General features: G+C 40.1%; 2 protein-coding genes across 3 annotated transcripts; both read left to right on the plus strand.

Moving 5' to 3' along the window:
* Positions 1–48: 48 nt before the first annotated feature.
* Positions 49–6,614, plus strand: LOC124997817 (all-trans-retinol 13,14-reductase-like). Its single transcript, XM_047571823.1, has 11 exons — positions 49–263; positions 736–918; positions 1,044–1,285; positions 2,014–2,215; positions 2,296–2,493; positions 2,578–2,697; positions 2,784–2,922; positions 3,257–3,366; positions 3,952–4,121; positions 5,164–5,323; positions 5,414–6,614. The coding sequence occupies exons 1-11, from the start codon at positions 104–106 to the stop codon at positions 5,554–5,556; spliced, it is 1,827 nt and encodes a 608-aa protein (XP_047427779.1). The 5' UTR covers positions 49–103; the 3' UTR covers positions 5,557–6,614.
* A 145-nt stretch (positions 6,615–6,759) lies between these two features.
* Positions 6,760–12,281, plus strand: cdk21 (cyclin-dependent kinase 21). 2 transcript variants are annotated; one of them, XM_047571824.1, is made up of 8 exons: positions 6,760–7,014; positions 7,267–7,528; positions 8,584–8,716; positions 8,800–8,967; positions 9,111–9,220; positions 9,345–9,395; positions 10,608–10,740; positions 11,541–12,281. In XM_047571824.1, the coding sequence occupies exons 2-8, from the start codon at positions 7,299–7,301 to the stop codon at positions 11,616–11,618; spliced, it is 903 nt and encodes a 300-aa protein (XP_047427780.1). In that variant the 5' UTR covers positions 6,760–7,014; positions 7,267–7,298; the 3' UTR covers positions 11,619–12,281. The 2 variants fall into 2 exon arrangements, with proteins under 2 accessions (XP_047427780.1, XP_047427781.1); XM_047571825.1 differs by having other exon boundaries at positions 7,272–7,528.
* Positions 12,282–12,788: the final 507 nt, after the last annotated feature.

Consider the following 12,788-nt stretch of genomic DNA (forward strand, 5'->3'; position numbering starts at 1 on the left):
TTTAGCAATTGAGTTGGGGGGCGGGGTCTTTGTGGACATAACAAGGAAGCGTGGACAAAGAGAAAAGGACTTCGGTTTCTGTCACCTGTTCTCAACTGTGACAATGTCGCTCGTCTTGTCGATTGTTTGCGTCGTTCTGGTCCTGTTTATATTAAAATATGTCTTCAGCGGGTCCGGGCCGAACCCCTTTGAGAGGGACACTCGTGAACCGTTGAAAAAGATGGTTCACGACACGAAAGAAAAAAATAAAGTGTTGAAGCAAGGTGAGTTATTTATTTGTTCGTTTGAAATGAACTTTTGACTTGAAAAATTCATGCATATCATAATATGTTGACTTCTGCCAGTCTTATGGATTGCACAACAGAAAACAGCTTTTAAGGTCATGGTAGTTTGTCCAATAACGTGCAAGGTAAGTGTTTCTTTAAATTTAGAGGGAGTAATATAAAACCACAAAAAAAAAGTTGTACATACATACACATACGTTGTGTTAACATGTTTTTCCAGTTACAAAATTCCCCAAAATTTTACTGATAAAACAAGCTCCATCATTGCAAAAACACAAGTATTTGATCTATAGTAACATTATACCACAAAGAATATTCTTGGTATTGACACCAAGTACTGATTGATTAATCTGATCTAAACATTTGCCTATTTGCTTCTGGAGCTGTCTGATTTCTTGTAGTTGTGCCACAGGCGTGATGTTGTTTTGGTGTTTTGTGTTCATGTTTTTAGGTTTTGTGGCCAGTAAAGTACCCGACAACCTGGACGCTATCATCGTCGGCAGTGGGATCGGTGGACTTGGACTTGCTGTGCTGCTGGCCAAAGTTGGGAAGAAAGTCCTGGTTCTGGAGCAGCACGATCGGGCTGGAGGATGCTGCCACACATTCACTGAGAAGGGCTTTGAGTTTGATGTTGGTGAGAAGGGTGGCTCTTGTTCCTTAAATCTGCATCAGAAAAGACAATGCTGATTTCAGCAACATCAGAAGTGGGAATATGTGCACATGAAACATGAAATTAAAGTTTCTGTCTTTGTCCAACAGGAATCCACTACATTGGTGAGCTGCTGGACCACAAGCCGTTTCGCTGCATGCTGGACCAGATGACCAACGGACAGCTACAGTGGGAGCCTCTGGATAACCCGTTTGACCACGTTGTGCTGGGACCTCCAGAAAACAGACGTTGCTACCCTATCTACAGCGGCAAGACTCGCTACCCCGAGGAGCTGAAGAAGTGTTTCCCTGGAGAGGAGAAGGCCATCGATGAGTACCTGAGCCTGGTCAAGGTAACATTCTGTTGCATCACAGCTTATTTTGTAATCAAGCTTATCTGGCGCTTTCACTCAGTGACATGTATCAACATAACTAACTGTGCCATCTACTATTTCGCTGGTGGTCAGACCACTTGTTCGGTCTAATAGAGTTTAAGTCAGTATCACAACTTGGAAATGCCCTTTACCCCTTTGCACTTCAGTATCATTGTCCATGTGGATGTTGTCACTCTTCGTGGTAAAGCAAAGGTCAGACTAACTGGGAAACTCTTTTATTAGCAGTGTTACACAATTTCGCAGAGACCAAAGCGTTTTGCTTTGTCACACAGATAAACGAACGTGATCTTCTTTATCCTGAATCATATTAGTGCATCTGATCTTTTGTTTTCAGTTGATATTTTATTTCTTTATAATTGCACATAAGAATTTGCAACAGTGAAGCACAGTGTAGATCTGGCTGCAGGATTTAAAAAAACAATGTCAAAATCGAAAAGAATTCATTAAAAAAGAATGTGTTGACATTTGCATCATGATAAAGCAAGAACTTTCTCTCAAGTATTTCGTTAGTAAGAATAATGCATGTTTTAAACCTTCATGAGATAGTCGAAAGTGTATCTGCAGAATATAGATGTAGTTAGGAAAAAACACATAAATTATCAATATTATATTACAGAAAATTAACTGGTTCACTCTCAAGTGTCTATTGTTGTTTACTGCAACCTATGTCTGTGTTTTGTCTTCAGAAAACTTCATGGGGGATTTGGCTCCTTCTTATGCTAAAGCTCTGGCCTGCCCCCTTGGCCAAGTTCTTGGTCTACACCGGCCTCGCAAAACGTCTCTCTTTCTTCTTTAAAATGGCGTCCCGCAGCCTGACCGACGTGGTCAATGAACTGACAGAGAACAAGGACCTCAGGGCTGTCTTCTCCTACATCTTTGGCACCTACGGTGGGTTCAGCTGACGTCCTGTTGCTGTTATCGCATTATTCTTCAGCACAGTACTCACAATGTCTGTCTCCGATGTGCAGGCAACATGCCAAAAGATGCCAGCTTTGCCATGCACACTTCAGTAGTCAGCCACTACCTGAATGGAGCCTGGTATCCCAAAGGTGGCGCCAGTGAAATTGCCTACCACATGATCCCCATCGTTGAGAAGGCTGGGGGAGCCGTTCTGGTTCGAGCCCCGGTCAACCGCATCTTATTCAATGATGCCAAGGAAGCTTGTGGTGGGTGCGGATTTCTCAGTTTTTCTACACACACACTCAGATCTCAGAAAGATGATTCACTGCATTTGTCTTTTATGGATTCAGGTGTGAGCGTCATGAAGGGTCAGGAGGAAGTCCATATCCACGCTCCTATGGTCATCTCAAACGCTGGGATCTTCAACACCTACCAGAAGCTGCTGCCAAAAGAACTCCAGGCCATGCCAGGTCAGAAGAGACTAAGTGCTTAATGATTGTAAGCCGGGAAGGTGCACAGTGTCACAGTTTTGTACTGTGGCTCTCCTGTCTTACAGCCATCCAGAAGCAGCTGAGTATGATGAAGAACGGTGATGGTGGCCTGAATGTTTTCATTGGCCTGAGTGGAACCAAAGAAGAGCTGGGCCTGAAAGCAGACAACTACTGGATCTTTGCAGAAAACAATTTTGATGAAATGTATGAACACTCGTTTTAGAATTATCTTTTTGTGCTGCCACTAACCATCCAATAGAAATTATAGTCCATAATGGAAATGCAAAAACATATACTATGTAGAAGCAGACTTAGCCATCACATGTCATCCACTGGTTTGTGAACTACAATTTATAAACCTTGAATTTGGAATTTTGGCTCTAGCCATCCATTGTTTTGCACCACTTCATAAGCAAAAACCCATTGAATGCAAAAGATGCTTTGTAAACTGATCACTTAAATCCAGTGGATGCCGTTATGAATATTGTTTTTGGTCCTGCGTTTAACATGAATTCAGAGTGGCACGTTTTGTTTACAGACTGGAGAAATATATGAATGGAAAGAGGGAAGAGTCTGCTAAAAATGTACCCGTGCTGTTTGTGGCCTCCCCGTCAGCTAAAGATCCTACCTGGGAGGAGAGATCACCAGGTACAGAGACAGCAAATGTGTTTTTTTTAACCTGTATTTATTGATTTTCCTTTTTATCATAAAACAAAACATCTCAGAATAGTAAGACATGGGGAGTAAAAAGAGCAACTAAGCTGTGTTACATTTATCTTTCAACTTCTCAAAAGATAGAAATACCTTTGTCAGTGAGTCATTCTGCAACATTCTTCAAAGTGTATAAGAGGCCACTGGCCTTTCTAGTGACTCAGGAGACCCAGCTGTAAGAGCTCAGAATAGTTGGCCTGGAATACAAGAGGGGCATCAGCACTACCCCTCCACCCTTCAGATGTGTTAGAGCCTGGGCATGCAGCTTGCAGAATACTATCCCCACATTACTCACCCAATAGTAAGGCTGGAATCCTATTCCTCCTGCTGAGGAAGTTTGTACAGTTAGTTTTGTGACGTGTTGTTGTGTTTTTGTCACTCCTAAAGATTTAAAATGATTTGAATCTTTCAAGGGCAAAGTGCCAAATGATTCATGGTGACCAAGGGCATTTGATTTGAGAACATTAGTTCATTCACAAACTGTTTATTCACACATTATCTCCTTTGTTTTCTTCACACCAGGAAAGTCCACTTTGAGTCTGGTCAGTTTTGCCAACTACGCATGGTTTGAAGAGTGGAAGGACGGCAAAGTGACAAACAGAGGGCCCGACTACAAAGAGCTGAAACAGACCTTCATTGACTGTGCTCTGGAGGTAGTGATGGATGTGTTCCCTAAGATCACCAGAGACAAGGTGAAGGAAGTTCTCATTACCTTACAATAGTATATAAATGAGTAGTGAGGAAATGCTCACTGTATTTTCTAGGGTATGGCAGTGTGGGTTGGTGCTTATTTACTATTTTAACCATTTAAACCACCTAATCTATATGCTGATGCTATGTCCTTTATCTTTGTTTGCTCCTCCACCCTGAAACTCTCTGCATCAAAATCAGTCAATCAGTGCTGCAGAAACAGAACTGTCTTCCTTACTGAGACAGGTGTTTCTGATCTTTGATGGGATTTTAAACTCTTGACGTCTCATTAAATTACTGGAGCTCAATCTTTGCACAATTTGTCTGATGTAATCTTCCTGTTCTGTTCAAGCTTCAAATTATTGGTCAGACAAAACAAGACATCTGAAACAGCATCACTTTATTTATCTATTGTCAGCGACACTGCACATTAATAAACGATTAATTGTAGGTATAATTAATGAGCCAGAACTGGACAGGAGGCTCGTTTTCATCCACTGTTCCTGGTCAGATGTTAAAAGGCAACCTGAAACATGAAATACAGTGCATTAAAAAAAACAACAGAAATAGACATTAGAGCACACGAAACACTCATCAACATACTTGCAACTGTATACAACATGCAGTTGACTACAAGTTTCACTTGTTTTGTATGTGAGTGTTGAGTCTGGTATGATATTGAGGTATTTATAGTTGGAGGCCACATGAGGCTGTTCACCAGATACATACACAGGATACTCACTTGTAGTTTTTGCCACACTGAGATGTAAACAAGAGTCCATGACACCCAACAGCCCTTTGGTGACTTGTACCATTTCTTGGGTGACTTTGTCTGCTGCCTGTTTGCTGTTTTTTGCATGTACAAGTGCAATTTTGTGCTGTGAGAAATTATATTTTTCTGTTTTTTTCTCACAATTTGTTGACGACATGAAAAATGGATTAACCGTGAAAAGAACTGGCAGATAGCAAAAATAATCCTAATTAGGCTTTGTTGCTTAAGTTTAAGGTATATATTGTATGTTGATGTGTTTTTTTTCTATGCAGATTGAGTACATTGATGCTGGGACCCCCATCACGAACACACACTACATCGGAACCCCCAAAGGTGAGATCTACGGAGCTGATCATGGCATCGCCCGTTTCACTCCTGAACTCAGCGCTACAATGAGACCTCAGACTCCCCTGAAGAACCTCTACCTGACAGGTCTGTGCCGCATCACATTCTCTAGCCATTGTGTTGAATTTGAAGTCACACTCCGCTGAATGTATCTCTCTTAATTCTTCCATTCCTCAGGTCAAGATTTGTTCTCGTGCGGCCTTGCTGGCGGCCTCGCTGGTGCTCTTACCTGTGGCTCTGTCATTCTGAACCGCAACCTCCACCTGGATGGCATCGCCTTGGCAAAGAAAGCAAAATCTGTCAAATCGAAAGGGCTGTAAGAGCCATATGGAAAGTTTGACTGATCTTAGAAGTGAATCCATAATGTGAAAGTACACCGCCTGGACGAAAAGAAAAAAAAAAAAACACAAGCTCTAAAATTTTGTTGGACCGACTTTAGCTTTGATTACAGCAGTATTCACTGTGGCACAGTTTTGATAAGAAGATTCTCTAATGTCACAAGTTTTATTTCCATCCGTGTTGCATTTTTCACCAAGATCTTGTATTGATGATGGGAGAGTCTAACCACTGCACAAAGTCTGAACTTGAGTCCACTTTTGACATTGTCATCCTGGAATATGTCGATGCAGTCAGGGAAGAAAAAATCCATTGATGGAATAACCTGGTCATTCATTATATTCAGGTAGTCAGCTGACCTCATTCTTTGGGCATAATGTTGCTCAACCTAGACCTGAGCAACTGAGCAACCCCAGAGGCTGGTACAGTAGACATTAGACATGATGGGTACATCGCTTCATCTTCCTTGAAGACAATGGTTCCCACTATCCTTACAGTTTTTAATGATATGATGGACAGTTCTTAGTCCAATTTTAGTAGTTTCTGCTCTAATCTCCTTAGATCTTGTTTCTGCTTGATGCAGCCAATGATTTGACCCTTCTCAAACAGACTTACATCTCTTCCACGACCACGGGATGAGTCTTTCCACATGGTTGTTGAAGAAATGAGAAGCCACTCATTTCATCAGTTGGTGTTAAATAACTTGTTGCCAGCTGAAAGATAATCGCCTGTGCAGTATTTATCCAATTGGATCCTCATACCTATTTGCTTTGTTAAAACCTTTTTTGGTCAGGCAGTGTAAGTGTTTTATTTGGATTTTTTATGGCAGCTACTGCGATCAGACCCGCACTCATTCATGCAGCCTAAATAATGTGACACGCACGATTTTCAAATATCCATCTGCATGTATCCACATTCAGTGTTGGAGTTTCTATGCACTTGGTTGTTTAACCCCTTACACCACACACAAGTTTTTGCCTAACAGTGCCGTATGTTATATCTGTTTTAATGTTATGCAAAAAATAAATTGGTTGCAACTTGATCTTGGACATATTATGTATGTTTTTCATAATATTTCCCCAGTGGGTAAAAATAATTTGGGTGGAAGTTTCCCACTTTTTTTTTTTCCTTTTTTGAATGTCTCATCTGTGCGCTTTAAATGTCTTTAAAGGGCGACGATGACATAGTCTCCCAAATTGTTTATATTTACTTATTCGTCAGTGATTTATTGTCAACATTTACTGATTAGCCACGACTTTAAAAATGGAGCAGTGGAAGAAAATGGTCTGTTCCAGTGAATCGCGCTTTCTTTTTTCTTCATTTGAGCTTTCTGATTAGTTGGCGAATAAAAGGGGTGTGATTTTTTTCGTGATTTTCTGACAGTTATGTAGTTTTTTTCTTTCTGCCGCTGGCAGATGGTGGCGAAACCCTAGGATTTTCAGGTAAGTAAAAACACTACAAATGGATGCAACAAGTAATTAAAGGCTTGTTAAGTGCGTAACAAAAGAAATGGTGTTAACAGAGGTGGTGTGTTTCTACGCTGCTGTGACAGCTGATGAATATCTGCTAGCTAACGTGGACATCTAATGTATTCGGCCTCCTCAGCTAGCTTACCATGACCCCAGCTAGGTTAGGTGAAGGGCTAAGAAGCTGTATGGCCCCTGCCATTCTCAAGTGGATATTTTTCTGTGAAGCTCAGGTTCATTTAGTTTGAACGTGGAGGACAATGAACGTCTGCGCTAAACCTTTGCCCTACGAGCTCCTGGTAGAAGTAGGACAAGGCTCCTACGGTAAAGTGTACAAAGCCAGAGAGGTGGGGGGCAAACAGCGACTCCTAGCGGTGAAGAAGTACAACGTCCGCGGGGACACGCTACAGAACGGGATCCCTACCTTCATGATCCGAGAGGTGGCGCTGCTGCGCAGAATGGAGCACTTCAGCCATCCTAACATAGTCAAGTAGGTTAACGAGATATTTATCTTACTCATGCATTAACCCCTCTTTTAATTAACAAAATATATACAGGAAAAGTACAACAATGCAAAAATGGTCAGGATGAAAGGACTTACAAATCAAAGATGCAACAAATAACCAAAGGCAAAATAAAATGGCTCAAGGCTGAATAAAGTTCAGCCAATATTATATTTTTCACACAAACTTCTTGTTTTGGTCACTTTGGAAATTAAACTAAATATCTTCTAAATAGGACATCAATATGGCTTTAAAAACAATAATATTTGGCCGTTGGTTAGCAATTTGACATAATATTTGACATAATATAATTATGAGAAGGCTGTTCACATACATTTTGGCTAGGTTTATTTTTTTCACATTTTTTCTGACAAACCAAATAATTCATGCTGAATATTTAACTTTGGAATTTAGAAGATTATTAAGGTCAATCCAAAAAGTATGAATGTAAACACATTCCCAAAATAAGTGAGATATTGGTTCATCTGTAATGCCACAAAAATGCAAAGTGTGTGAATATTTATCTTATATTTTATAAGATTAATCTTGAGTGGATAGCATCTATGCAGTATTTTAAAATACTTACCTCCCTTATTTGTAATAATACGTTTTCTTGACCCATGTGTTTTTCCATTCTATATCATTGTATACATTACTCCAATAGAAGACTGCTGAAGTTTTGGAAACAATATCTCTCTGAATAATACATCTAATACAATTATTAGTGGCTTTGTCACTTTTTAAAGGGCAAACATTACCAATATAAAGTACTGTGAAACCACATATGAGGTTGTGCTGAAAATAAGGATGGCAAACAAGGCAAGGTAAACAATTTTTAAGATGAAATATAAAACCAAGAATAGTAAAACATGTCAATGTATACTCTGGACACCAGAGGATTAAGTAGTAACAATTGTAATGTTGTGTTTGGTCTTTTTTTATTAATTATTTTCTTAAAAGCACAATTTTCAAATCTGCAGACTAAACATTCTGTCTACTGGTGCAATGATTTGTTTAAACACTGGCCTTGTTTACTCTGCAGGCTGCTGGATGCATCTGTTGCACCTGCAGGAAATAGCCTGGACCTCACTCTGGTGCTGGAGTACATTGACCAGGACCTGACCTCCTTCCTCTCAAAGGTCCCCTCTTCTGGACTGAGCCGTGCCTCTATTAAGGTATGCACTCACTATCTGGTTTTATTTTAACATCCCAGCTCGAGCTTGAGATAGAATAGTAATTCTTCCTTTACTGCTCCCAGGATGTGATGCTGCAGCTGCTGCGAGGGCTGGACTTCTTACACACAAACATGGTCCTGCACCGGGACTTAAAACCGGAAAACGTCCTGGTCAGCAGCCGCGGAGAAATCAAGATTGCGGACTTTGGACTGGCACGGATCCACACCTTCAATATTGCTCTTACTCCTGGTGTAGGCTTGATATCAAGTATTAAATGCTACTCTATTGAGGTGTATTTCTGTCTGTACCTTTGTCTGAGGTGAAATATGTTCTTTTGTCATTTGTTTCAACCCTGTCTGTGTGTCTTTGTTTTCCCCTCCCTCTTTCTGATCAGGTGGTAACACTGTGGTATCGAGCTCCTGAGGTGCTGCTGAACTCTGTTTACATGTCCTCAGTGGACATGTGGAGCGTCGGTTGCATCTTTGCCGAGCTCTTCCTCTTGAGGTAAGGACGTAACAGCCATGTGTAGCTGGAAGAAATATATCAGGCTGCTTCTGAACAGCTGTGAAGACGCAGATAAAGCTGCCGTGGGATTTTCACTGAGCCTTGTACTCCTTCTGTCACACAGACCGTTGTTTCAAGGATACACAGAGGTGCAGCAGCTGCAAAAAATCTTTGAGTGAGTATTTTTATGCTTCCTCTAGGCATCTAATCAACTGGGTTTGCACCACTGAAAATCAGGCAGTGATGATGTTCTTATTTATTGATTCAATACAACCATGGACCCAAGTTATCACACTGTCTTAATGAGTTACAGCGGGTACAAAAAGAGACCTTGATGTCACATGTGGCTACTTTCAGAATCAAATTCTCATCATGTGAAGACACGTCTTCACTTACAAAACTCACTTAAAAAACTCAGACAAAATCTGAGCTCTTGAAGGATTTTTCTGACAGTTGCATGATAGTAGATGAACTATGGGTCTCAAAGAGCTTCAAAAGGATTGTTGAAAGGTATCGCTCAAGTGAGTGCTGCAAAAACATCTTCAGCGCATTAAATACCATGAAGATAAGCAAGTTAATTAAATATGGTACAACAGGGACGTGATCAAAAACTGAACTTGTCAAAAACTGTTGAGAATACAAAGAGAAAACTGACCAGGGAAGCTGTCAGGATGCTGACAACAACATTAAAGAAGCACCTCTTTCTGGCAAGTATTGATTGCTCCCCATGTGTGAAAACTATCTCACTATTATGTCTGCGCTGTGGGGTGGGGTGGCAAGATATCACTCACTCTTCCAGAACCTTGTGGAAAAAAGAAAAGAAAGAGAAAAAGGATGAGAACAAGACTGAGCTTCTTGCGCAAAACTGTAAAAGAAAACCTAAAGGCCACTATAACAGCAGTGAAGCACGGTGGTGGCAGCATCATGTTCGGGTGCTGCTTTTCTTCAGTTGGAACTGGGCCTTTGGTTTAGATTCTGATATATACCTCCAAATTAACTGAACAATGGCTTCAGCACTGAACAATTATTGTTCTCAAATGCCATCACAGTGATGGATCTAGGATATTTTTCATGAAAATCAAGTTCAAGTGGCAGCTGACAGGGTGTTTCTACTGTAGTGTATATATTATTATAGTATTACATTAGGGGTGTTAATTCTGTGTGTTTGATTAGATTTTTTTCCTGGAATGACTCAGTCTCATTTCATAGGTTGTAGTTTTTTAAATAATCTAGTATGATGAAAATGAAAGGAAAATTGCTTGACAAAATGTACCTGCTCTCTCGTCTGTAGCCTACTTTTAGAGTACTTCTCCTGTATAATGTCAGAGTAGCATTTACTTTCTGGCCTGTGCTGCTCTTCAGTGGCTCCTTGTTTCATGCTTGTCAGGGTGATTGGTTTGCCCAGTGAGGAGGACTGGCCTGAGGACAGCCTGATCTCGTACTCAGCCAAGTGGGGACCCAGAGGCTCCTGCAGCGAGCTGCTTCCCAACCTGAGCCCAGACGAGAACGACCTGCTGTCTGTGAGCACATCTGTGTTTGTGTTTGTGTCGCAAAGATCACGTTTCACACTGCGGCTGTGTACATATCCCTTCCTTAACTACTCATACACTACGCTAAATACTGCAGTTTGCAGTATAGTAAGTATGTGGGGATTAGGACAAACTCAGATAAAAATACAATGCAATGCATAGTAAACATGAAGTGATTTTGGACTCGAAGCTTCTTTAGTACTTTTTAGTACTTAACTAAATAAATGTTAGATGGCAAAATATACTGTACTGTAAAGACAAAGAAGACAAAAAGCTGTTTTAGCTGATCCCTAACACTTGAAACTTGTTAGGAATTTAATGTATTTAATGGAAGCTAATTAGCATATTGAGGCTGTTAGCTAATTATCATGTTTTACAGTTTTTAAAAATTATACCTTTGACACAATGACAAATCAAAAATCATCATCATGGATCACCCAAAACATTGCTGCTTATCTGGAGAGACATGTGAATTAATTGAAATCAAAATCAGACCATCCAAACTCAAGTGAGGCTTTTTTTTCTGTTTTGCATTAAAGTGGTGGATCAGCCGACTAACCTTGCCATCGCCAGAATTATGCTGCTGGTTAGGCTAAAAAAAATAAATAACGTTGTTTGTACTGTTGCTTGCTCTTGTGCATGAATAGAACTCCTAAATAATTGTTTTGCTGTATGTCGAGCTGCTGTGTGCACAGATCAGGGGAAGTATTTGTATTAGTTCATAGAGGAGAGTAAGATCAGTTGGCCTCCCTCCAAACTGCTTATATGGTGGTATATCTCCTTACCTGCAGAAATGTTTGACATTCAGACCAAGTGGTCGCATCTCAGCCGCCAAAGCCCTGGCCCATCCTTTCCTTGTGAAGCACTGAAGAGTTCGGTTGAATGAAGAGTGGAGGGAGGAGAAATTGCTGCTCGGATCTTCCAGTAATCTGCAATTAACTTTAAAAAAAACGTGGTGCCCTAAAATCAGCTCTACACTTTGTTCCTACATGGCTTGTTGATAGGCTTTGAGAGAGTTTAAGTTTTATTTTTAAGTTTGAGGTTTTACTCCTGTTGACTGTCCCTAAATAAGGAAGGCCTGACTTATAGAACATGGGTCCTACAGCACATATTTTGATAAAATCCAAAAACAGGAAGTATGTTTTAGGTAATTCCCTCTTAAGAGTTTTAAATACTTAGTTGTGATTCTAAATTTGACAGTGTTCATGTGAATGGAGGAGCAGTATTTTGTTCTTTGACATGTTTTTTTTCCCCCCAAAATGTAGCGCTACTTTGCTGAGTGTCACTATTCTATCTGGCTAAATGCTACAGACGACACTATTTTGAATACTTTTAAGTTGAGGGATGTGTTCTTAATGTTTAAACAAAAAAAGATTGTGACTTGTATGCCTGAGGAGATGTAACCCTTTATTTTTGATATTTTTGTGAAGATATTTATGGTGCAATCTGAGTAGATTACATCTGTATTTATGTTCGTATTGACATAACTTTTTTTTTATGTGAATTAAACTGTTCAGTCAAGAAGCATTTCTTTAAATAACTGCCTCTTATATATGCCTCTACATTCCCATACAATAAGTTTGTATGTTTGAAACACTGACTGGAAGTAATATAACAATATTTATACTGGTTTGAACCGACGGAACTCGGATGTAATTTAACGTGCAATTTCAGGATGTGAACGGAAGGGGGTGCTGTTGAAACACAGTTGAGGGGTGCGCTAATTGTTTCCTCCCTACCCTCAGCCCCACATTTCTGTGAATTATGGAATAATAATTGATTTTGATCAGTTGCACTTAAAGGGTCAGTGCGCACACATTTTCCCTCTTCCGTGTTCCACGCTCGTGCGTGAAATGTGAAAAACAAAATCGTGTGAGAATATAATCAGCAAACATGGAGTAACAAAAACATTTCAGTCACTAATACTCTCAATTATTGAAGATGAATTTATTTGTTTTATATGTATAGTCTTATTTTGACACTTGATTTGTTTATTAAGGATTTTGACAACTCAGCGTACACGTGTCCGCTTCATTATC

This window comes from Mugil cephalus, chromosome 20, assembly GCF_022458985.1.
Source record: "Mugil cephalus isolate CIBA_MC_2020 chromosome 20, CIBA_Mcephalus_1.1, whole genome shotgun sequence".
Taxonomy (NCBI): Eukaryota; Metazoa; Chordata; class Actinopteri; order Mugiliformes; family Mugilidae; genus Mugil; species Mugil cephalus.